The sequence below is a fragment of the Tubulanus polymorphus genome, chromosome 9 (genome assembly GCF_964204645.1).
Source record: "Tubulanus polymorphus chromosome 9, tnTubPoly1.2, whole genome shotgun sequence".
Classification (NCBI taxonomy): domain Eukaryota; kingdom Metazoa; phylum Nemertea; class Palaeonemertea; order Tubulaniformes; family Tubulanidae; genus Tubulanus; species Tubulanus polymorphus.
Window position 1 is genome coordinate 5,588,945 of NC_134033.1, and position 25,217 is coordinate 5,614,161.

A 25,217-nucleotide genomic window follows, 5' to 3' on the forward strand; every position below is an offset into this window, starting at 1 on the left:
AGTAAGGTAATTTATTTAAGGTGATTCGATTTGTACCACGTGACTGAAGAGTAAAACGATTAGGAGGTGCTAACCCAGAACCCCCCTTTTGACCAAGTGCCCAAAATCACATGTGAAAGAATTCGCCCTACATTGATCTGTGACAAGAGTCTACAGTACTTCTTTAAGCAGTAATATGCACTGAAATAACATAAAATACGGTATACCTTAATTTGCAACGTTTCTGGGGAGGACCCCCGCAAGGGCATATGGCATGCAGCGTTCGCCGGGACGCCCTACACCAGTAAGGAAGTACCCCTGTCATACGAGGCTCAAGCCCCTGATTTCATAGTTGCTTATAGATTAAAACGCTTTCGGTCAAAACCGTCGTCAGCAAAAGTGCAAATTTTACCATCCGCGCTTGCCAGGGCTCGATTGTCACCCACCGAAGCTCACAACATTAACAATCCTGGCGGCAAGCGCTAAATATTAAAAAAAAACTTGTTTGGTTGAATACATGTGTGAATATATCGACACTGAATTGTTGTTTTTATGTTTGAGGAATTCATAAACCGGTTTTGATAATGAGAGCGACTTGCTTTGTCGTGAGAGATTAAACCTGACAGGAGTCTGGCACTGACACACAGACACACACACACAAGTATAATATCGGTAGGTATTTTTCTAATGTGTTTTAAAATTCTCCAGTGATATTGATTATAAGATATATGATCTGAAAATCGTAAATTTGTTTAACGAGACTTGTCAGTTTGGCGGATTACGTTGACTAAAATATCGAGGATTAGTTGATTCAATGCGGAACTTCCAACAATTCAATTGAGGATAACATTCAGTAGGAAACTATCGAATCCACTAGGTTTGCAGGTTTTAGATCTAACTTTACTTGAGATTCTGTCACTTCAACCTAATCTCACAATCAGAATAATCTGTTTTCTCTTACCTTTCACAATCAGATTCATCCGATTTAACTAATCTCTCTTATTCAGAATAATCTGATCTAACTAATCCCACAATCAGAATGATCATTTAAGAATCATTTAACCACAATCAGAATGATTTGATTTAACCAATCTAACATCGATTTAACTAATCTCACTGTCAGAATTAATCTGACTTAACCAATTCCACAATCAGAATTGTTTCATTTAACCACAATCAAAATGGTTTGATTTAACCAATTTCACAATCAAAATAATATGATTTAACCAATCCCACAATCAGAATTGTTTCATTTAACCACAACCAGAATTGTTTGATTTAACCAATCTAACATCGATTAAACTAATCCCACAATCAGAATGATCTGATTTAACCAATCTCACAATCCGATATCGTGCTGTATTATGAAATAGTATACAATCATCATAATTCATACAATACGCGTCTCGTACAGTTAGTAAATTACTACTAACTGCTACTACTACAAAATATAGATATAAATTCGATTAAAAGGAATTAACGAAGAAAGTAGGTATTTAAGTGGAAAATCAGTTGAAGTATTTGGAAATAAGTAGACTATTTGAGCTCATAGTCTTGTCCTAAGGGAATTAATATCAACACGAATTCATTATCTGCAATCGAAAAATTCGAAATAACTTCAATCGACTAATGTTTAGTCGTGTGTCTATTTTTGGTTTAAATTCCGTTTGGAATGAAAGATTTCTAGAACTGATTCGAGTATTTCCGTCGTTACGGAAATAGGTCAAGCGCCTTTCGAATCGATGCTTTTTTCCGGCGGAAAATCCACATTTCGCAAACAGCTTGTCAACCAGGAAGTTATCTAGACAGTTGTGCGTCAACGTTAGGGTTTATTCCACGACTATATCGACATTTAAATGTTAGAGGTCGATCACGTTATTCGTATGTATATTACATTTTATTTCGTTTCGTTTGTTTCGCTGTGTCAAATTTATAGCTTGTCAAAAAATGAAAACGTAAGTTATTTCGCTGCGATAGAGGTTTTAAAGCATTCTAAAGAATTATTGGACTGTACATAGAAAACAAATTTTTGTCAGTGTCAGTAAAATGTGGGAGCGGTTAAATGTTGGCCGACCATTATTGAATATACGGCCACGTTCATACGCGCTGTCGAAGAAACATTCGAAATTCCACCCGGTGATAGGAATTAGAATAATTTGATTTCTCTAATCTCACAATCCGAATCTGATTCTGATTTAATTCATCAAGCAATCAGAATAATTTGATTTTACTATTCTCACAATCAGAATAATAAAAATGGAATACTTAACTGCTCACGATCGGGTGATCTAATCGGACCTGAGTTCCCAACCATTGGCTTTGTCACATTTTGAGTAACGATGACTCGTGATTTCGGCAAAGTCAACTCACATCTGACTGATATCTACTGACCTAATTTTTCGCTAAATGACGAACGGTCGAAGGAAGCAGCTCCTAATTCACCGGCGTGCTGTAGAACTGTCTCACAGTCGTTGAAATACCGATAAATGGCGAAACATTTCAAAAGATGTTTCTTTAAAAGATGTTTTTTTTTAAATCGCAGAAAAATTCCCCGAAATCTCGCCATTGAACCCGATACACAACTATACTCGTAGGGAATATAGGCATAGATCTACACGTATACTTGTGTAGTATTAACGATAAATTTTTCATATGCCGATCGCATTTGTTATCATCGCTAGTCAAATGGAAACCACAGCTTTATGCCGAGAACGTCAGGTTTTGAATTCATTTTATCAAAATTTCTTCGCCCACTCTTTCCTTTTATAACGAGTCCGAAGATTCAAATGCTGTTCACGTCATTTTCTATTCTAGATTCAGATCGTTTAATCCGTTGTGTGAAATCGAGACTTATTGAATGGGAATCTAGAGGTCGATATTGGCGGAAACACTCCGAAAATGACGCCGACTAGAGTTTCGCTGCCCGTCGCGTTGTTGATGGTCACCGCTGCGTCGCTCGCGTCCGCCCTAACTGAATTACATCTGCCCGGCGCGATCACTGGTACTCACGTGGTGACCAAAGCGGCTGGTCCGTATTTGATTAAAACGCGTCAAACGGTGACCGTGTCGTCGACGGGTTCGCTGAAAATCGAACCGGGCGCGATCATCCGTTTCGAACGCGGAGCCGGGCTCGTTTTGAACGTGCGCGGCGGCGCGCTGGAAATGGTCGGCACGGCCGCCGAAAAAATCTCGTTCATCTCGAGCGAGATGTCGCCTGTGCGTACGAGGCGATGGGTCGGGATTACGATTACGGCGACGGCCGGTAATCGAGCGCTGACAATCGGTCACGTGAATGTGCAGAACGCCGGGCAGACGGGTCGAATAGCCGCCCTCAATATCTCTGGTCACGGGGCAGATTTACGCGTACACGACGTCAAAATCGAAAACTCATCAGCCGCCGGACTGTACGTGGATGACGATTGGTCGGAAATCGCGTTGTCGAACGTCGCGGTCGAAAACTGCAACGGTACCGGCGTGACAGTGTGTTCGTGGAGACGAAACGCGGTTTTGAAATCAGTGACGGTGGTCGGGTGTAAAAACGGCACAAAGATTCAAACGCCGTCGACGTTTCCGAGCCCGACGATCTCATTTTGTAATTCGCAACCGAAAAATCGACGTTTATCCGGAAGCGGAGTTTTAGCAGTTTCTTTCAATACACCGTACAAGGGATACCCTACCAGTTGTCAAATGGTACGTACACTACGCTTCTATCCATTTACCTTTCAGTGCGTGTACACCACGGTGCGATGTACAGCTGGTGATAGCCATTCACTAGTACACTGCACTGTGGTGTATTCATATAATCAGTAATTGATTTTTTCATCTGGTATTGAAAGATGGCAGCACCTTTCGAACGTGAAATATTAGTAGATCCCGGCTAACCAACGAAACATCGCAGCTCGGTAGGCGCGCTATAGTGGCATGCTCGTTATTCAACACAGTTTCATAGGTTTGAACCCAATTGCACAAACCGTCCTCTGGTATCAGTTTCGCTATTAATCCCCCTGTTACACATTGCCAACTGTACTCCACATCAAATTTCCGATTCGACGGTGTTCAGGATCCTCAAATATAGTTCTCAAACCAGTTCCACAGTTTGGATTTCGTTACTTGAAAGTGTCCCGAGTTCAAATAAGTTCGGAGCCAAGCTCATTCATTCATTCCCCAGTGAATTGCCCCTGGACTTATTAGGGGTATTCCACGCAACATCAGCACAGATAAATGAACAGGGCAGCTTGTGTATTTAAATATATTGAAAAAAGGCTTGTAGAGTCCAGAGGATTTTCAAACAATTTCTAAGCGCTTGAAGGACTTAATAAGCTAAGATAATAAGCTAAATCTCACGTTACGCGGACTGCTGTTGTCTTATTAGTTTGCGGGTAAATAAAGAGCCACGAAAAAAACACTGCCTTTGTTTTTTCGGGCACGGGTAAATTTCGAGTGAGCACGTTCTCCCTGTGCCATCCGAATGTACCGTTTTTTTAACGGGATTCATTTATTGTTGTTTTTCAGACGTTTGAAAGCGACCCGGGAGACGTGGTGGAACTGTTACGATTCGATACGACAACCTCATATCCCAACGTCGAAGTAAAAGATTCCAGCGGCGCCGTGATATATACTGGAATTATGAAACATTTTGAATCCGTTACGAGTCCCTCGTCGAAGATGGAGGTCAAAATTACGCAGAATTATGACAAGAAACATCGATTTTTGGTAATTTCTCAGAAAAAAGGTAATATACATGATTATACGGGCTAAAAGTAGCGGGCATAGTTCCTACTCTGAAATCAGGATCAAATTTAAATATCTAATATCAAAAATATCGCAGTCAAATTGGAAAACTTAGCTTTTAACATACCGGGCTGGCATTTGCGTGGGATGACGCTAGTTTCTAGTTACAAATAAAATCGACCACAAATAAAATCGATTCTTATACCGCACAGAAAGGGTTAGATCCTAATCGATGAATTATATTTGGCAGTCATGTAGGAAATCTTCACTTAACTTACCGGGTTGACATTTGTGTGTAGTGTTACGCCACTTTTTCATTACTTATAACACCAATACCACCGATTAATACACCGCACAGCGGTGTAGACGCACTGAAAGGGTTAATTTTTCATCGATGCTATTACCATGAAATTACGCTAGCAATAGCGTTCTCTTCCCCTACAGCCATTGGAAAACTTAACGTTTAACATACCGGGGTGACATCATTAATGTTGGGTAACGCCACTTTCAACATAATCAATATCAATTCCGCCGATTTATACACCGCACTGCGGTGTAGACGCACAGAAAGGGTTTATTTATCATCGATAACGTTTACCTTTTGTAGGTCGCCGAATTTCGATCGAAGATTCCATCGCGCGAAACAACAGTGAAAACGGGCTGACGTTCGCCGGTAAACTCGGCGCCGTATCCGTGAGGCGAGTCATTATCGACCAGTCGCGAATCGGAATCCAGTCACTCGCGGATTCGTTCCTCGCGCTCGAACTGACGCGAACGAACGTAACGCGCAGCGGCGAATACGGAATATTCTTTGCCACGAATTCCGGAAACATGTCCCTCGTCGATTCCGCGATAAACGACTCGAGAAAGCGCGGTATCCGCGTCGTTAACTGGTACAGTTGGAACTGTCATAATAGAGCGATTACTATTCGTAATTCAACGTTGGAAAATAATGCGGAATCGGCCGTCGACGTCGACGACGTTTGTCTCGTCGAATTCGACGCCGCGAACAACGTCGTCTCACGCAATAAAGTCGGGCTCAAAATAACAAACGTACACGGCCAAAACGGACTCAACGTCCGTATTCGCGATAGTACCTTCATACACAATCGCGTCGTGGCCATTCGATTCGAAATCGATTCGAACAGCAGCATCAGCGTCGTCGTCAACGATTCGAAATTCGAATCGAACGGAAACTCGACTTCGAGAAACTCGACCGTCGAAGCGCGTATTTGCGGCGGGAACAGTATCCGAGCGGCAATCGATTTGACGAATAATTCATTTGCTCGCAATTTAGCCGCGACGGGAATCGTCAAGATATTCGGATGCCCCAGTCGGAGCCCGCGAACCGAGGCGCGGTTGATCTCGAACGAGTTCGTCGCGAATACGGCGCGTGATTCCGTCGTGACGCTGTACGGCGGTGACGAAACGGTCATCAAACGTAACGTATTCCGCAATCCTGCGTCGAAATACGAGTGCGCGTTATTACCGGAAAACACGCGAAAAACGTTTAATTTGTCGTATAATTATTGGGGCATCGATACCGGTATCGAGAATCGGATACTCGGTCAGAATATGAAGATTTCGCGGCCGACGTTTGAACTCGTGCCGTATTTCACCGATTCGACGTTGACCCGAACGAGTTCGGTTCTCACGCACGATTCGAGTGCGTTCAAAAACGGAAGTCGCCTCGGCGGAAGTTTATACGACGCGTTGACCTTGACGTCGAGCGGAAGCCCGTTTACGATCGATAGCGACGTGATCGTTAACCGCGGAGGTTCACTGCGTATCGAACCGGGCGTCGTTTTGAACGTGGCGCCCGACGTTGGATTTATCGTTCGTGGCGGGGGCCGTCTGCTCACGGACGGTGGCGCCATCTCGCGTATACACTTCCGACTCGACAAGCGAACGCCAGATTCACGAATCACGATCGCAAACGCGACGAAAATAACCGAATACGAACTTCAAAACTATTATCGTTTTCAACAACCGCACCGTCGCAGACGCAAGCGGCAGGCGGCTCCTTACAGACGCAAGCGGCAGGCGGCTCTTCGCAGACGCGAGCGACAGGCGGCCCGTTACAGACGCAAGCGGCAGACGTCTTACATGTTTACGGATGTCGTACAATTCTATCTCGAGAATGAAAAAAGGACCGTCTGCTCTCCTTATTTGGGTGAAAGTGGATTCACGCCTGTCGGCCCGACGCTCTGCCGATTGATGGGCCTCGGTCCGTATGTACCCCCACGAAGCTATAGACCGTATTACAGTGAGCGTATAGCGTATAGAAGCATACACTGTGAAGAGGGCGCTAAAACACTCGACGATTGTCAACTTGAAAAATGTCCCGTCAATGTTCGGTGTTGCAACTCTCCGTTACGAATGAAATGTCTACCGCCGGCCTGGGCCGGAATTCATCTAGCGGCTGGCGCCAAACCGAGCGTTCTACGTAACGTCGATATCTCCGGCGCCGGGTTGAATTACGGCGGTAACCTGGCCGCGAGTTTATCGATCGATTTTCATCGGCATCGAATCGAAAACGTTACCATCGTTCAAAACACGTCGGGTCTGGGCGTTGTCGCGAGCGGCCTCGTGATCAAACGCGCCAGTCTAGCCGTCGAGGAAACGTTACGCCATGTCACCGTCGACGTTTCGCAAAATATCAACGGTTTGAAATTACCGGCTTCGTCGACGACCAAACTCACAAACGTGACGGTAAGCAAAACAAACGGCACCACGAGGGGATACGGAATCGGTTTCGAAGACTCGGCGGTGAAGTTTAATCCGACGATTCGATCGTGTAACGATCAGAATCCGGTACGAGTCGACGCGGACGGCGCGTTCTACTCGTTGACCAATAACATGACGGCGACTAACTCTACACTAGCTGAATGTACAGTTCGTCTGCTACCCGACAAACTGACCGATTCGATCGTCATCGATTTGCTCAAAATCGTCGTTTCAATGAGGTTCGTTACAAATCTCCCTACGATATTATCAATGAATTACGTAGTGTACGTAATCCTTATTCGGGAAAACATGGCTACATCCATAAATCCCCTATGACATCACCAGCCGGCTGATGGAGGTATAAGTGTTTCTGTCGTCGATATCTGTCCCATTTATCCTTTTTTTGTACGGAAGAGCATTGCGGCCACATGCAATTTTGAATTCGGCATTTCGACATTATAACACATGTGCGCATGTTGTAAAATTCACACCATGACACAATGAGATCAGAGATCAGTTTGACCGTCGCCTCTTCAAGCTAGGTTCAAAAAATGCCGATATACGATACTGACTTGGCAAGCACGATCGACCTCGAATGGGTGCAAAGTTTCGAGATTAAAAGTCAAAATTTCGAGATTAAAACTTAAAATTTCGAGTTTGTAAAGTCGAAAATACGAGTTTCAACGTCGTAATTTCGACTTAAAAAGACAAGAAGGTTTCATGTGGCCGCAATGCTCTTTCGGATTTAATACATCATCGGAATTCTTGTGATTTTTTTTAACCTTCCAGGAAAAATGTCTGCCTCCACAATATGACATTTGACCTAATATATACCTCTTGATAAAGGCATTTTTCTCAATGATGATCTGCGCTGCCAAAAATTTCTCTATCACATAATCAGTTTGCTAAGTGATTGGATATAAATGAACGCTTCCAGAAAAGTTAGTTAATGTTTTTTAAGAACGAAATATAAGATGATCTACGTTTTATAGGAATCATTCTCGAGTCGAGCCCGATAAGGGAGGTAAGGGAGATGGTAAATCCAAGGTCAAGCGGAGTACGAAAATATCAGGCTCTAAATGCAAGGAGAATCCGTCGGTGCAGTTGTATGCCGGGAGTCAACTGTTGACTGAAGAACTGACCACTAGAGACGGGTTTAGGTATAAACCGACAAGCGGAAATCAGGAACTCGCTTTGAAGATCGTAACAGGCGCCGATAACTGCGGATCTGTTGATATCATCATTCACGTTATTGCCGTCAAACATGCGTCATTGTCACCGAAACAAAATACCGGTAAATATCCACCGTATATCGATTTGCCTCCATGAAATCCCCCTATGACATCATGAATATTTTGATTAATTAATGTATATACCGTAATAGAAGAGATGTTTGCCTAAATCCGCTTAGACTAATCGTAAACTTAATGATTTTGTATATGAACGTTTACGGAAAAAGACACCAGGCCCCATAAGCCCCCTTTGACATAGACCCTTCTATAAAAGATGTCTGCCCCCGTAAATCTCCTGATGATATCATACCCACTAGCGATTTGAAAATATTTCCAGAAGAGACGTCTGCCATCAAGACATCCATATCAACCCTTCGGATTTCATAGTCATTTCTTGTATAGAACCTTCCAAAATGATGTCTGCCTCCAGAAAATGTCAAAATGACATTCATCAATAATGGCCTAGGGTCAGTTGCGCAGTCGTCGTTTAGATAGTTCCACAGCAAATTAACAAAACTTAAAAACGGGTCTTGAATTAAATCTATTCCAGGTTTGCGCAATTGGGCCCAGGGTCCAGTTCCACAGTTGTAAGTTAAGATTTAACTCTGAGTTAACTCATTGAAAATGAACTAACTTTAACTCAGAGTTAAATCTAACTCAGAACTGTGGAACTGGGTCCAGGTGATTTAATATTACAGCTGTTATGTTTCCAGAAAAGAAGTTCGCCTCCATAAATCCCCGTTTTTAAAGTGTTTCCATAGAATTTCGCTTCTCTAACAGAAAGTTCCCTTTACAGATAAACCTAAGAAAGAACTCGATCAAGTGAAAGTTCACGGTGATTTCAAGACAGGAATTAACTTCGATTCTCCGTATTGTAAGTACACATGATTTCTGTGATTGTATTAAGCCGAGGGGTTCCTTTTTTGCTATGTTTAAACTCCGATTTATGAAAAAAATCTATGCATGAATTTTGATTTTGCCTTATTCACAGACTTTTGGGAAAAAACTTTCACTCGAAAATTTGATTTAGGCCTAATTGATATGGATCTTCTCTTAAAATCCACCCACCTCATATCGCACTTTCCCCGAGGTGTGATGTATCAATCATCAAAATAGCTTTTGAAATATGGCAGCACATGTCAAGCAATGTGAAAATCGCGCTGCAGAAGGTGTAATTTCGTGGTGAGCCCAGTGGCGGATTTAGCCTACCGCACTTGCCGCTAATGCGGTAGTCAACATTTTTCCTTTTTGATGCAATATAGCGGTACGCCTGTTATACACCGCACTGAAGGGTAAATTCAATAAGGCGGCACGCATGGTACACACCGTACTGTGGGGTATATGTAATATAGCGGTACGCCTGTTATACACCGCACTGAAGGGTAAATTCAATAAGGTGGCACGCATGGTACACACCGTACTGTGGGGTAGATGTAATAAAGCAGTAATAGGCCCGTGATACACTGCACTGCGGGGTTGATGCAATTTAACGGTGGGCCTGATATATACCGCGCTGCGGGGCAGAATGTGGTACGCCTGTTATACACCGCACTGCGGGATAAACGCGGATAAATGCAATAAGTAATACGCATTTTATTCACCGCATCCTTGGGCAGATCGAAATAGTGGTATTTCTGATATAAACCGTAGTATGGGGTAGATGCTATATGGCGGTATGCCTGTTATACACTGCACTGCTGGATAAATACTATCAAGCATTACGCCTGATATACACCGCACTGCGGGGCATATTGAAAAAGTGGTATTCTTCAAATAAACCGCCGTGCAGGGTTGATGCAATATAGCGGTATGCCTGTTATGCACCGCACTGCAGGATGAATGCAATTAGTAATGTGCCTGATATACAACGCACTGCAGGGCGGATCAAAATCATATTTCTCATATACACCACTGTGCGGGGTAGACGCAATATAGGTGTATGGAAAGTGTTCGAATTTTCGATACTGAAAAATTATCTGTAGCATTTCTAAAGGATGTATCTATTCTATCGATTCACGTGATATGAATTCGATATTTTCAGCAAAAGAAAAAGAACGAATCGCGATTCACAATTCGACGATCCGTGCCAGTGGTCCGTACGGGATTTACTTCGGATTCGAAACGGACGTGAATCTAACGATGCAAAACGTCAGCGTTTCGAACGTGACCGTACAAACCGTCTACGGGAAATTCGTGGCGTTCGACGTTCGCGACTCGACGTTCAGCGGCAGACGCGTCGAGGTCGAGTTCGGAGGAAATTCAAACGCGACGGCGCGCATCGAAACTTGCGTGTTCACGAACGGCAGCTTCCTACAATTTCGGATGCTGCAACTGACGAACAAATCGGGAAAACCCGAACACCGGCAGCAGACTTTGGTGGCGCGCATCGAAATATTGCGCAATAAATTTGAAACAGACAATCGAACGATCTATCAGCTAGAGTGCGGCCCGATCGATTGGACGATCGCGTATAACACGTTTTCTAATATAACCGTCGACAAAAACTATTCGATCGTTGACGTCTGCGGAGTCGGGAAAATCTCCGACAATTTATTCCGCGGAATCCGCGCGCGAACGCGAGGATCGACCGCGGCGATCGTGAGCGTCGCGCAGAACGCGCGGGTATCGTCCGCCTCCACGACCGATCCCCGGAGCGTAGCTTGGGAAATAATCGGCAACGAGTTTCTCGATAATCGAGTTATGATGAGTTTGGTGCGAGTTCGACACGTAGCGAAGAGCGTCACGTTCGTGCGGAATAAACTCATCGGTAACTCCCGAATGTTCGACGGTTGTCGACTGCCGCCAGGTGGCAGCACGGCTTTAGAAATCGGAAGTGTCGAAAACGTCGCGGTTAGTTTGAACGCGTTCGACAACCCGGGACTCGATTCGGAGGTCGTTTCGGAATTTGGTCGTTCGCTCGTCGATTTCAACACGAATTTCTGGAACTCGCAAGACGCGGAGGCGATCGTGAACCGTCTGGCGGGGATGATCGTCCCGCCGCGTTCAAAGACATTCAAGATCTGCACCGATTCCGATTGTAAAATCGTTCTCGATTTACAAACGCGAAATCCGCACGTGTACGCGAGTCGCGACGAACCGTACATCATCGAACGGGATATCGTCGTCACCGCAGACGATCTGCTAACGATAGAAGCCGGCGTTACGCTGCATTTTCGACCGGGGCGATCGCTGATCGTTTACGGCCGGTTGTCAGCGGCGGGTACGTGCGATAAACCGATCGCGATGGACGTCGAGCGGCGCGCGCAAACGGGAAATCCCATCTGTTCGCCGGAATCTACACGCGCGGTGCTGGTTGGCGGAAACACATCGACGGAAGGCACCGTCTTGATCAAAAAACAACGGGGCGTTTTATATCAAGCGTGCGGTGGTAATTTATGGACGGCGGTGGAATCGGAAATGATTTGCCGGTCGCTCGGATTTGGGCCGCCGGTTCTGTGGCAGAATCTAACGTCGCTCGCGGAAAAGAACAGGAGTTTGTCGACGCGTGTTTTGTCTTGTTCAGGAGCGAGTGAACTGAACGGTTGCTTTCCGAAGAATAGTTCGTGCAACCAGTACAATTACGAGGCAGTATTTATCCGCTGTCAGCCGGAAGTTTGGGGCGGCGTGAAACTGCGCGGTGAAAAATCACGCGCAGATTTCAAACACGTGAACATCTTAAACACAAAGGACGGTGCCATTACTCTGAGTGGTGGTACAGGTGATACCAGTAGTGCAGGTGGTACCAGTGGTACAGGTGGTGCAGGTGGTACCAGTGGTACAAGTGGTGCAGGTGGTACCAGTGGTACAAGTGGTGCAGGTAGTACCAGTGGTACAAGTGGTGCAGGTGGTACCAGTGGTACAAGTGGTGCAGGTAGTACCGACGGTACAAGTGGTTCTTCATCCCTAATAATCAGAAACACCGATATCATCAACGCGACTAACGGAATTCAGATTTACCGCGCCGTAAGCGGTATCGAAATCGACGGCATCAATTTCGAAAACGTTTCCGATAAAGCGATCGTGGCGAGCGTCGTCGTGCCGATGAGCGTCAAACGCGCGCGTCTGAAAAACATCGGCAACACCGGCGTCTATATTTCCCCGCCCGACAACGACCTCGAGCGATACCGGAAAAAAAAGGAACCGCTCGCGTACGACCCGGCGATCGGCGGCGGCGATTTCGTTCTATGTCGATCGGACGGGGTCATGGTCGAACCGCGGCAGACGTTACTGATGAAATCGACGAAAATCGCGAGTTGGAAATCGCGAGAGGCGGCGGGAAGTTCGATCATGGGTTGCGAACCGACGGTTTTCGCTACGGACCCCGGTTGCGTGCTACGCGTTTTCGTACGGTACTCCTCGACGGCCACGAGCGAATCCGATTTGTTCGATTTTTTTAACATCGACGGAAACGGCACGCGCGTCGAGCAAATTAATTATAAACGGAATTTCGGGCGAATAAAGAAACGTCGAACGTACGAGGTGTGGTCGAATTCGTCGCGGTTAGAAATATCGTCACTTTGCCACAGAGCTGGAATTGATAGATACATCGAATATATGGAAGTTTCAGCTCACAATGCGTCGTGTAAGCATTGCATTTGATCATTTTGCTAATTTACATTTAGTTCCGAAACTTGGGCCAATTCCTTTAAACTTTGACCTTTTGGTGGTTCGTTTCGGTTCAACGCTGGGCAATCTAACACACTAACGCTCACTCAAGCAAGACCAGTCTTAAGTTCATTTTAGTTCTTAGTCTTTAGTTCAAAATTAAGACCAGTCTAAACTCATTTTGGTTTTCAACAAATCGATGCACTTAAGGTATTTTGGTTCTATAACCAATGAGACAACTTAAGACCAGTCTAAGCTCATTACGGTTCTATAGACAATCTGACAACTTACGACCAGTATAAGCTCATTTTGGTTCCATTTGGCTCTAATGTTTCAGGAAATATTTTTGTATCATTTTTCATACATCTATTTCAGTTGCTAAATGTACGTTTGACTGGAGCAGCCCGTTCTGTCCTTGGAAATCCGATCCCAACCGATACATCGAGTGGAAAAGAGGAACTGCCAGTAGACGGTTTAATTATGAAGATAATACAGTAGGACACTCTGGTTTGTATTATACATGTAGACTCAATAAGTAATTGATGTCCCCGGATTGTTCCATGCCTGGAAATGGTTAAATAACTGCCTCTGAAATTGGTTGGCCGTGCCCTGACTGTCTGAAAGAGCCCGTGAACTGCCAGGAACTGTCTCTGAGACTATTTTAATAGTAATGTCCCCTGATTGTCAGGAGCAGATTCTGGCAATGGTTTACTTATCCCGATTGTCCGAAACAGCCGGGACAGTCACTGAAAATGAAAAAAACCATTGTGACGAAAACTCGGATACGAAAAATTGAACATCGATCTTTTTCAGGTAAATCGATTGCGGTGGTTCCTAAAAAATCAGCTAGACTAACATCGACGTTGCGCAGTGGGTTGATCCCGGTCGGCGCGTGTGGTATTGAATTTGCCTACTCGGTGAGCGGTGAACGGAAGGAATCTCATCTCGAGGTATGGAAACGAATATGAAAATTGATCATAACAAATCGATCAAAGGCTTAGATCGGCCGCATGGAAATCAGTTTTCTTAGAAAGTAGTCTCGACTAATGTTCGGAACTGATGATAATCGAACACACTCAACCCTTCAGGTGGCAGTATACAAAATAAAAATCCAGAAGCCCGAGAAAGCAGTTTTTCTAAAAAAAGAAATTTTCAAGAACTTCGGCCATATATCTGTTTGGGCATTTCAACGACTGTAAGACAGCTCTAAAGCATGCCATAGTGCAGTTAGAGCGGCCACCTTCGACTAGCTCGCCCTCTAGAGGACAATTAGGTCAGTAGGCCACTTCTGATACCTCAAGGTTTTCACTGTCACTCCCCACATGGGATGGCCGAGTGGTTCGAGCTGCCTCGTCAACCCATGGTTTCTGGGTTCGAATCCTTTTTGGTGATAGAGTTTTCTTGCCGGGGAGTTCTTTTCCGTTCTCTCCCCAATCGGGTAAAAGAAAAATCCTACCCGCTTATAAAGCCCTGCGTGGCGCTCAGTGGTTGAGGGGAAAAAAAAAAACAAAGAAACTTAAGTTCGAGTTTGACGCATTTCTTAAAGTGTCGTCCATCTTTGAACTAGTCCGGATTTAGAAGCAACTGTACACAGTCGTGTTGTCGACCATTTCCGGACCCATCTCCCGACCGAAGTTCCGATCGACTGACTATCGGCTTCATTTAGTTCGCAAATATGGAGTCTCCCACTTCCGATAACCGAACTTCGTCAAGGTTTGCTGGTTGGTTACCTCGCTTCTGGCTGGCTAGTTAGCCTTAAATAAAAAGCCACTGGTTCAGAGATCCCCGTGTTTAAAACAAAGGCATTCCGTTTTGTTCTTGTTTTTTTTCTAGATTTTCGTTGGAGATAGCACGTCTGATGAACTGATATGGACGTACGGCGGTCCGTACGAAACGACCGAGCCTGAGAAATTCCTGAACGGCAAGGCGTGGTTCAAACCGGTTAGTCCTGATAGCGGCGCCGAACTGAAATTCGTAGCTAGATTTGAATACGTCCGGAACACCGAAATCGCGCTGGACGATATCGCATTTTTGGAATGCGACTCTAGACCAGGTAAAGACAAAAATGTGCATAGATATACCTCCGCTTTAATTGGTAATTGTTTTTTATGTCGATTGTTTGAAAAAAGTCCCCTTCGCATCAATCGGGCAAACGTTTCATGATTTCCGCAGGCATCGGTTTAAAGACACCCTACGTACACACCTTGTGTCGGAAATATAGGGAAAACCATCAAGTAGAAATTTAACAAATGTTTGTTAGCCTCCGAAGCGCACCCCCTGTATGCTGATCGGAAGAAATGGCTGAATTATTGCGTAGGCTTTGGTTAAAAAAAATCATCTAGGACTTTGAAATATCGGGTAGTCCCTCTGTAGGCAGATCAGGAGATATGGGAGCACCCCGTGTAGACATATCAGAAGAAATGTTTGAAATATTTTTCGGACTGTAGTCCGAACGGACCCCAACCAAATTTCAAAAAGTCTGGTAAAACCTGCAGGTCAGGCAGAAATATAAAGCCACCTGTAGGCAGATCAGAAGAAATGGCTTTATTATTGTGTAGGCTTTGGTCATTAGATACCATATGACGAGTTTCAGGTTTTGGAAGCAATTCTAAGTTGAATATGTCCGACGGACAACAATTTAAGAACGGAGTTAGGCCTAATTGACAATTTTGTGGAAAATTCCACGCCAGTGCGATGCATTACAAGCTTACCGCTATATTGTGTCTACATTACCGCCATATCGTCAAATTGCATCTACGTTGATTTTAACTTACCAACCAATAGTTACCAGCTCGGAGTACCAGCGAAGTCCATCGATATTTGATACACCGCATTATGGCGTAAACGCGTTGAAAGGGATGAGATGACGGACCGATCGAGATCCCAATAACCCACTAGGTCCCCGAGCTGAAGTATCTTTGTATTATCGGTTTGAAAGATCTGATTGCTTTTCTATTTCAGCGAGTTTAACCCCGGAGATTGTTTTGGAAGACGTAGAAATGGTCGACGTTCACAACCAAGCTGTTTACATGACGTCACCGGACCCGGCGCTGCGCCCGCAGATCCTGCTCGATCGCGTGCATCTGCACCGGTTTTCGGGAATACACACGCCGCGAGTCATGCGCATAATTGACGCGTACACCTTGGAGTTCGGCGTCAAGAACGCCAACGTAACTCTACGTAACTTTGCGACGTACGACTTGAATCTACCGGGTATTCGCATTGACGCTTACGCGCTCGATCGTTCGAAATTCGAACTGGTCGGCTCGACCATCAACGGAACTCTCAACGCTGTTTTGTACGTCAACTACGGTTACCAGATCCCTTTCGAAGGCCGGTATCCGTTCGTTGCGCGTATTCGCAATTCTTCGATAACGGCGACGCGCGCAGAGCGGAAGAACTCGTTTACCATCGCGATTATGTTCTACGGCGTCGCGTTGAATATCACGAATAGCCGCATCAACGAGAACCGTGGATACGGGGTGATGTTTGCGCACCGCACGGAGGCGACCATCCGCGACAGTCAGCTGTTGTGGAATGCGCCGGCGAACTACTTGACGCAGAACAATCATGTCGTTCAACTCGAGTTCACGAGCGTTTCGATGGCGAATAGTTCGTTTTACAATCCGGGAACGACGAAACAGATTCAATGGCGGAATATGAACGGACAGAAAGTGAGCGTCGCGTGGAACTGGTGGGGACAGGCGTCTCAATCGGCGGTCGGTAGCGTAATAAACGCAGCGACTCAGCACGGTTGGAGACCGACTATTGAATATTTACCGATCATTCCGTTTAACGACCCGGCGTATGAATCAGGTGAGTAAACAAGCGACACCTACCATAAGTATAATCGGCTATCACCGCAGTAGTTGATACCCTATTGCGCACTGTCGACACCTGGTGGATCCTCACTTGCCACAAGTGGAATCCTGTATTGCCACAGTAGTTGATGTCCTACTGCAAACTAGCGACACGCGCTGGTGAATTCTAACTTGCTGCAAGTGGAATCCATGATTGCAACAGTAATTGATATCCTACTGCACACACACGACACCTGGTGGAGTTCACTTGCCACAAGTAAAATCCGTTATTGCTGCAGCAGATGATGCCCTAGACTTTAACCAATCGGCTCCTGAGAACCTCACTTGCCACAGGTAGAATCCTCTATAGCTGCAGTAGTTGAAGTCCTACTAGCCGGTCTTTACTGGCGACAGTAACTCTGAGTATTTTCTTTTCAGTTATAATTTGTCCGATTGGTTGGTATATCTCGGGATCGAGTTGTTTGTTATATCATGGCGGGGCCATGTCATTTTCGAACGCTTTCAAAACTTGCGCGGTAAGGTTTTTAGAATACCATTCAAAAGTAGTCTGCCCTCATTTCATGACAGGAAATGAATTCGTTTTTTTTTTAGAAATACGCCGGCGGTTCCCCTTTGAAATCAACCAGCGTCGCTAGGGCAAAACATTTATGGCAGAATACCGTCGACCAGTCGGACAAAATTTGGATCGTAGCGGAGCAGGTGAATAAAACATTCGCAAATTAAAAAAATGTTGATTGAAAACCTAGATCCAGAGTCAAAATCCCATAACTGTGTAGCTGGGTTCAGAGTCAAATTGAAACTACACCACCGTGGAACAGGTTCCACAGTTGAAACGAGCCCGCAAACTAGCGGAGCTAAGTTCTGAGTAAAAATCCACACAACTTTCGAACTGGATTTACAGTTGAAATAAACCCACAAAACTTGGAGCTAAAATCCAATCAGCGACATTGCACCCGCACTGTTGTGTTACTTGATCCAGAGTTATAATCATACCTGAATATATTGTGGAACTAGATTCAGAGTAAAATCTAACCCACAAAATCGTGATACTGAATCGCAAAAAGACCTTTAAGATCTCTAATCATGTTTTTAGGATGTTGATTCTTGCTACACTCGCTCTGTATTCGGTGATGACCTGAGTAATTCGGTAGATTGTAACAGTCTATATCCGTTCATCTGTGACCTCGTCCGTGGTGAGTTCGCCTAACACCCCTTTGCTTATTGCACTCGGGAGACCTGACTTCAGAGTCTGAATACTGTCTGTCATACAAACTCCCCGTGACCCGTAATTTCATTGATAATCAGTTGATCTGTGTTCTGTATGCATCACTTTGTTCAATCAGGATTTTGCATTCAAAAATAAACTTTGAATTCATATGAATGGGTTTTTATCTATAATCGGCGATAGTTTACTCAGCATACGCCCGCGTAATGCTGAAAATCTGCTTTTGTCCCCGTATTGTGGCGCCACCTATATCGTTGTGTTATGCTTATGAATAGGCCACGACGTCATAGCAGCATCTAGCATTATGGGAGCGTAAGCTGAGTATCGCTGATTAATGAAAAGAAAAACAACTTTTGGAAAAATCGTTGTTTATTTCTGAAGGCAAATTGCTTCCGGAATAAATCGATGCATAGACAAGTAGATAAGCCGATCATCAACGAAATGAAAAAACGTCGCACGAAGAACGTGTGTGTGCCGTACGTACAGTAGTTTTTTTGGAATGTGACTCCTGACATAGCGAGCCCAACATTTCTAACCGCTTGATTTTTCTTCCATCTAGACACGCCTCCGCAATTGTTCCGGTAATGGAATTTGCATCGGGCAGAAGTGCGTCTGCGCTCAAGGTTTCCACGGCGACGCTTGTAACGGCTTCGATTGTTCGGCCGTTCAAAACTGTAATGGCCACGGAAAGTGCGTCGCCGCCAATACGTGTAAATGTGACCCGGGCTGGCGTGTAAGTTTGGAACATGTATACCTTTTGAATTTTCATAATCCGTTCACTGCTAAAACTTTCCTACCTTTGAATGCTGAGGCAAAGACTGAGACAGCTATGCATCTAGCCCCGTAGTGCGGCGTAACGTAGTAATAGGAAGTGCTTCTACGAAGCTGTGCGGTGAATTTACTAACTGCAAAAATGTTTGACAGGTGCGGCCATCTTGCAATAAGGATTTTAACTAATTTAGATAACATCGGTACAATTTACCATGACACAAAATTGTAGGTGGTAGACGTAATCTAGGTTGGTGGATTAGGCCTATACACATTATGGTAGACATAATTTAGGGTTGGTGAATTATACACTGCATCACTCCGAATACGTAATGTAAAAAGGTTAAATTATACACTGCACCACGGGACACACTTTATAAGGGGTTGGTGGATTGTACACCGCCCCACGGGGTATACTTTATATGGGGCTGGTCGATAGTACATCGCACCATGGGGTAGACGTTATTTGGGGCTGGTTGATAGTATATCGCACCATGGGGTAGACGTTATTTGGGGCTGGTTGATTGTACATCGCACCATGGGGTAGACGTTATTATGGGCTGGTTGATAATACATCGCACCACGGGTTAGATGTAATACGGAGTTGGTGGATTATACACCGAACAACGGGGTGGTCGTAATTAGGGTTTGATGTATTATACACGGCACCACGGGGCAGACGTACTACGAGGTATGTGGATAATATACCGCACACGGGGTATACGTAATAATTGGTTGGTGAATTATACATTGCATCACGCGGTAGACATAAGTTTGGGTTGGTGGAGTATACACCGTGCCAAGGGGTAGACGTAGTAAGGGGTTGGTGAATTTCATCACAATACGGTTTAGACGTAATTTATTGTCTGTCACATATGCTCTCCTTGCGACGTTTGGATCCATAATTTCGTTAATAATCAAATTATCTGTGGATATTACGCATCAATTTGTTCAAAAAGGGATATGCATTCAGAAATGAATTATGAATTAGCCTAAATTTGCTTTTGTATTCATGTTTCAGCGAAAGTTTACCTTGCATACGTTCAACGCGTGACGCCGAAAAACGGCTTTTGCGTTGTGACGTCATAACAACCTCTCTGGGTGTCCGCGGAGTGGTTTTTTCAGCATTACGTGAGCCGTGTGCCGAGGGAACTATCGCTGATAAATGAAAACAAAAACAACTTTAGTAAAAATCGTTGTTTATTTCTGAACGCAAGTTCCTAACTGATCATATCGATGCATAATGAAGCTTGATCAACCGATTATTAACGACATTACGGATCAAAACGTCGCGCGGAGACCATGTGTGACAGAGATTAGGGCGGATGGATTATACACCGCACCGCGGTGTTAGTGTAATTAGGGGTGGAGATTATACACTGCATTATGGGGTAGACACAATTGAGGTTGGGCAGATTATGCACTGCACCACCAGGAAGACGTAACTTACGGTTGGTGGATTATAGGGGTAGGCACAATTTAGGACGGGCGGATCATACACTGTGCCTCGGGTAATATACGATTAAGGGTTGGTGGACTATACACCGCATCATGGGGACGTCACAATATAAGATGTTTGCATTACATACCACACCGCGGGGTAGGCACTATTCATGGTGGTTGGGTAATACAACACACGGTGGGGTAGATGTACAAAAAAGCATTCACGTCAACGGTGTTTATTTCCAGGGATTGGCCTGTCAAATCGACGACTGTTTAGCTCATGATTGCACGTCGTGCTTAAGAAAACCCGGCTGCGGTTTCTGCGCGTACCCGTTGTCTACCGGGTTCACGGAGTATCGCTGCATCGCCGGAGATGACCACGGTGCGTACGAGCAGACAACATTCCGACACGATGAATTCAAACACTGCGTCAGCGGCGTCGCCTGGTTTAAACACAGTTGCATTACTATCAATAAATTAAACCAACAAAACGGCTGCGTCTTCAACAGAGGAGTAACGGTGCGTATATGATGTATAATCGTATGTAATAAAAATGACAATGATGACGTTGATGAAGATGGCAAAATTAACTGCCTTAAATGCACCGCGAAGGCCTTCAAAAATAAAAAGAGCATTTCTTTTTAGTTCCCGTTTTGTCCTAATTCCTGCATGAATATAAAAACAGTTCACCATAGACAAACGTCACTGAATCGCATTTGGCTATGAGTAAAAATGTCAATTATTTTTCAAATAAAACCGAATCTTACATACAAAATCAAGAGCTTTGAGTCCTGAGACTCAATCAATAGTTTACATGATTCAAATATCTGTAGTTGATATGAGAAATTGAGTCTCAGGATGCACGTTCAAAAATTAGTTTGAGGTAATATTTGTATCGGGTCTTAACATGCATTTTAGGAATTGCAATATTGATATGATAAGAAATTAGATTCGAGGCTTGAGACTTATTTTGGTATCTGAAAAAATGGAATTATAATGGTTAGCTTGAACCTTCGAGTAAGCGCCCCGGTTCGTTTCTAATTTATTTAGTGAATTCCATCTTCAGAGAACAAGGAACAAGTTCCATGGTCACGGCTTATATTTAAGACCAGTGTAAGACCAACTTCGTTCTATAGCTAATCTAAAAACTAAAGACCAGTCTTGAGATTTGAAATAACTGTTTATCGACTGAAGACACGTCGACCGTAAAACTGGACCAAGGACTGTTGGCTTACTTTTTCTCTGAAGATAGGTCACTCAGATAAATCTCAATACAGTCAGATGGATAAACTTTGAAATATCATCATTTTCGGATTATTCGTTACTGTAGCCTATATGCGTATGACTTCAATTTGACTCTGGGCGCATAAAACCGCTGAGTGTGTGACTCGGTTTTATTCTTTCAGTCGCTGAACTGCTCAGAAGTATCGTGCGACACTAGGTGGCAGTTCTATACACCCGAAACATGCCAAAACTGTAAAGACTTCGACAATTGTTTCAAGACCGAAAATGTCAGCGAGGTAAGTGCGGAGTCAGACTACGTTGTGTGTGTTGCTCGATTCAAAATCAGGGTTCGCGCATGCCCTTAAATCCCAAAGTACTATATATAATACAAAAAAAAAGTTTTCATCGTTTAGAAATTTATGCGAAGTTTATTAGATGTTTTTTGGCTAATTTAAGCCTAAATAAGCTGCCTGACGGACATATAGAGTCAATAACTGCCCTACAGCCATATTGAACATAAAACAACTAGAAAGCACGAAATGATCCTGGAAAATCCCATCTAACGAATCGAGTTGGGTTGAAAGATTGTACAAGTTTGAAAACCAGCCAAAAATTGTGCAAGTATTTTTTTTTTGTTTCGTTTAAGAACAAAAAGTGTTCGTCATGGAACAGCACAAAATGTCCAGGAGGATTCATCCGACCGGATTACTCCGACTCCAGTCGAATACTGAATACCGTTTTCAAAGACGGAGTGAAATCGATCGCCGCCGATCAGGCGACCGTTTTTAAATGTCCGGTGACGATCGGATCGTCTGACTCGTCGATTCTCGTCGTCGATCGACCGATGAAGAATTTGACGAGAGGCGACGTCATCGTTAGTTCACAAGCAGACGGCGTTTTTCACAAAATCGACGCCGTTAACATTCTAGGTAAGTTCAGAATACTGATGTTCCACCTATGACATCATCATCGAATCGCTGTATTTTGACTGTGTCATTAAAAGTTGAAACTCCGTGGTTACGACCGAGCTTAAGATGTTACATTGGCTGTATAAGATGTTAGATGGTTTTAAAGTCTCAGCCATGCCTTGTCGCACCAGTCGTTACTAAGTCGAGAAACATTTTGCAGTCATGACTTCCACGAGTCCATATGCGATCATAAATAATAAGACTACTCTTTAGTTGGTAGATTGACTAAAGAAACAAGATGGTCTTACCGTGGTATTCAATCAAAGCCTTGATTGTGTTACTATAGCAAATGGCCCATGGAAGCATGATGTCAGAGCCGGACTTAACTGTTTTCATCATCAATTTCCTGTTTTAGCTGCCTTCATGTGGTTCCCCTTATGATATTATCCATTTCCTTGGCTTTGATTATTGCAGTGTTAACCCTACTCATCATTGAAATGCTTTACCCAGGTCATGATTTTGTTCTTCGAGAAGATTGTTTTCTACTTAAAATCATCCCATGACTTCATCAAATTACCAATTGGTGATTTTTCTATATTAACCATCGAAAATATACTATCGATAATTGATAAATAATACACTCAAATTCTCCCTATGACATCATCAAATTGACTAGATCAGAAACTCCTTGGTAAAAAGCAAGCATTGAATGTTTAGCATCCGATAAATGGATTTCTAGTTTAGAAACTCCCCCGAAATAGTGATGTCATAGGGGGATATGAAATGAGAATATCATGTTTTGCAGACGATAAATTGACGATAATGCAGGGAGATATGGCTCGAATCGAGGACGTTATCAAATACGCCGATTTCCAACAGAACGTCGATTTGATCGAGATTAACGATCCGCGAACGATAGAGTCTCTTCCGAGTAAAGTCGTCATCGATTCCGGGGCGGTTACAAACACCAGTAATAACAGCGTCGTACATCACATCAAATCAGGTAAAATATATACACAAGACATTTACCTTTAAAAGGGGGGGGGGGGGTGATAATTCTCCTAGCGGGTATTTAGATATACCCTCTGCAAATTTACTAACCATAGTTTTGATGACGGAACATACCCCGCGACTTGTTAGGGCGCTTCTATATGCCAAGAAAAAGTCATAAATTCCAAAGATTTCTCGGGCAGATCCGAACCAAGATTATTGGATTCAAGCATGTTTTTCTAGCATTTTCTCCATCCCCTTATATACCGCCCTAGCATCGCCCATGCAAGGTCATGATGTTGCCTTTAGTAATCGAGGAGAGTATTAGGTCAAGCCAAATCGTCCAAACTATATCCTTTTCCGCAATATGAAAGATAGAGAATCTGCTATTTAGAGTGATTGGGGGGGGGGGGGGTCCTGGATCCAGCTCTGAATCCCCAAATGTAAAAAAAAAATCCGGGACAATGTTCTCTGGACGACTTAGTATCTCTATTAGCTCCCTGTTCAATAACGAACGCTTCACTAACAACACGTAGCGTACGTACATATGGCTGAAAGTAAATTTTGAAGCTTAGCAGCCTAACAGTAATTTATCTTCGGTCCAAGTACCTCGAGTATAAGTATATGTAGCCTAACCGATGCCGCTTCTTTTCGGCAAAGTGTAATCACGAAAATTTCAAATCCAACTTTGAATTTCAGGTAAAACCGCGTACAAGTGTGTTGGCCACGAATACGCCCTGTCGTCTGGTCGTAAGGTCTACACGTACGTCGTCGTTCTGCCGGCTGCCGAGACGACCGGTCAAACGTACGTCACTGGTGACGTCATCATCGGTAGTCATAGCGACGGTTACCTGGAGACGGTCGATAAACTAACAATGACCAGTGTCGGGTCATTTTTCACCACGAGGCTCGTTGATTGCGGCACCACTGGCTCGATTCAGACTGTCACGAAAACGTAAGCGCAGATTGAGATTAGAAAAATGTCGTATGAAACTGTACTCTATTTCACTTTTAAGGCCAGGTTCCATCGTCGAGAATCCAAAAGTGCCCTTGGAACTTACGATTGGTCGCAGAACCAAAATGAGCTTGGACTCGTCATATGTTGATTTGGTTGTAAAAGAAAACCGGGCTCAGACTGGTCTTACGTAATTGTAAGATTTGTTATAGATCCAAGATGAAGTGAGACCTTGATTAATGAATCGTTAGATAAGTTATAGAACCAAGATGGACTGGTCTTCAGTTGTTAGAATGGCTATAAAAACAAAAAAAGGTTTAGACTGGTCTTAAGTTGTTAGATTAGAATCAAGATGAGGTGAGGTCACACTTAATTAAGCTGTTAGATCAGTTATGGAGCTAGAATAGTCGTAGACTGGTGCTAGATCCTCAGTTGCCATGACTGTACATCATGGCTCACTCCGACAGTCATGTAACTATAAGCGCAGATTGGGACTAGAAACATATCGATTGAATATCGAATGAAAATGCATCGTTCTTTTCCTCCTGGGGCCAAGACAAAGGTCCGAAAGTGGTCTTAAATGTCTAGATCGGTCTTAAGTTGTTGCGT

General features: G+C 44.0%; 1 protein-coding gene across 1 annotated transcript in view; it reads left to right on the plus strand.

Moving 5' to 3' along the window:
- Positions 1-5,541: 5,541 nt before the first annotated feature.
- Positions 5,542-25,217, plus strand: part of LOC141910490 (uncharacterized) — a 52,848-nt gene continuing 33,172 nt past the window's right edge. The window contains exons 1-17 of the mRNA XM_074801183.1: positions 5,542-7,676; positions 8,430-8,731; positions 9,466-9,543; positions 10,711-13,251; positions 13,650-13,781; positions 14,088-14,224; positions 15,108-15,327; positions 16,236-17,090; positions 17,513-17,610; positions 17,687-17,794; positions 18,189-18,242; positions 18,880-19,053; positions 20,778-21,050; positions 21,938-22,051; positions 22,402-22,684; positions 23,469-23,666; positions 24,353-24,608. Of these exons, the coding sequence (XP_074657284.1) occupies positions 5,542-7,676; positions 8,430-8,731; positions 9,466-9,543; positions 10,711-13,251; positions 13,650-13,781; positions 14,088-14,224; positions 15,108-15,327; positions 16,236-17,090; positions 17,513-17,610; positions 17,687-17,794; positions 18,189-18,242; positions 18,880-19,053; positions 20,778-21,050; positions 21,938-22,051; positions 22,402-22,684; positions 23,469-23,666; positions 24,353-24,608 (7,958 nt within the window). The remainder of the gene's footprint in view (positions 7,677-8,429; positions 8,732-9,465; positions 9,544-10,710; positions 13,252-13,649; positions 13,782-14,087; positions 14,225-15,107; positions 15,328-16,235; positions 17,091-17,512; positions 17,611-17,686; positions 17,795-18,188; positions 18,243-18,879; positions 19,054-20,777; positions 21,051-21,937; positions 22,052-22,401; positions 22,685-23,468; positions 23,667-24,352; positions 24,609-25,217) is intronic.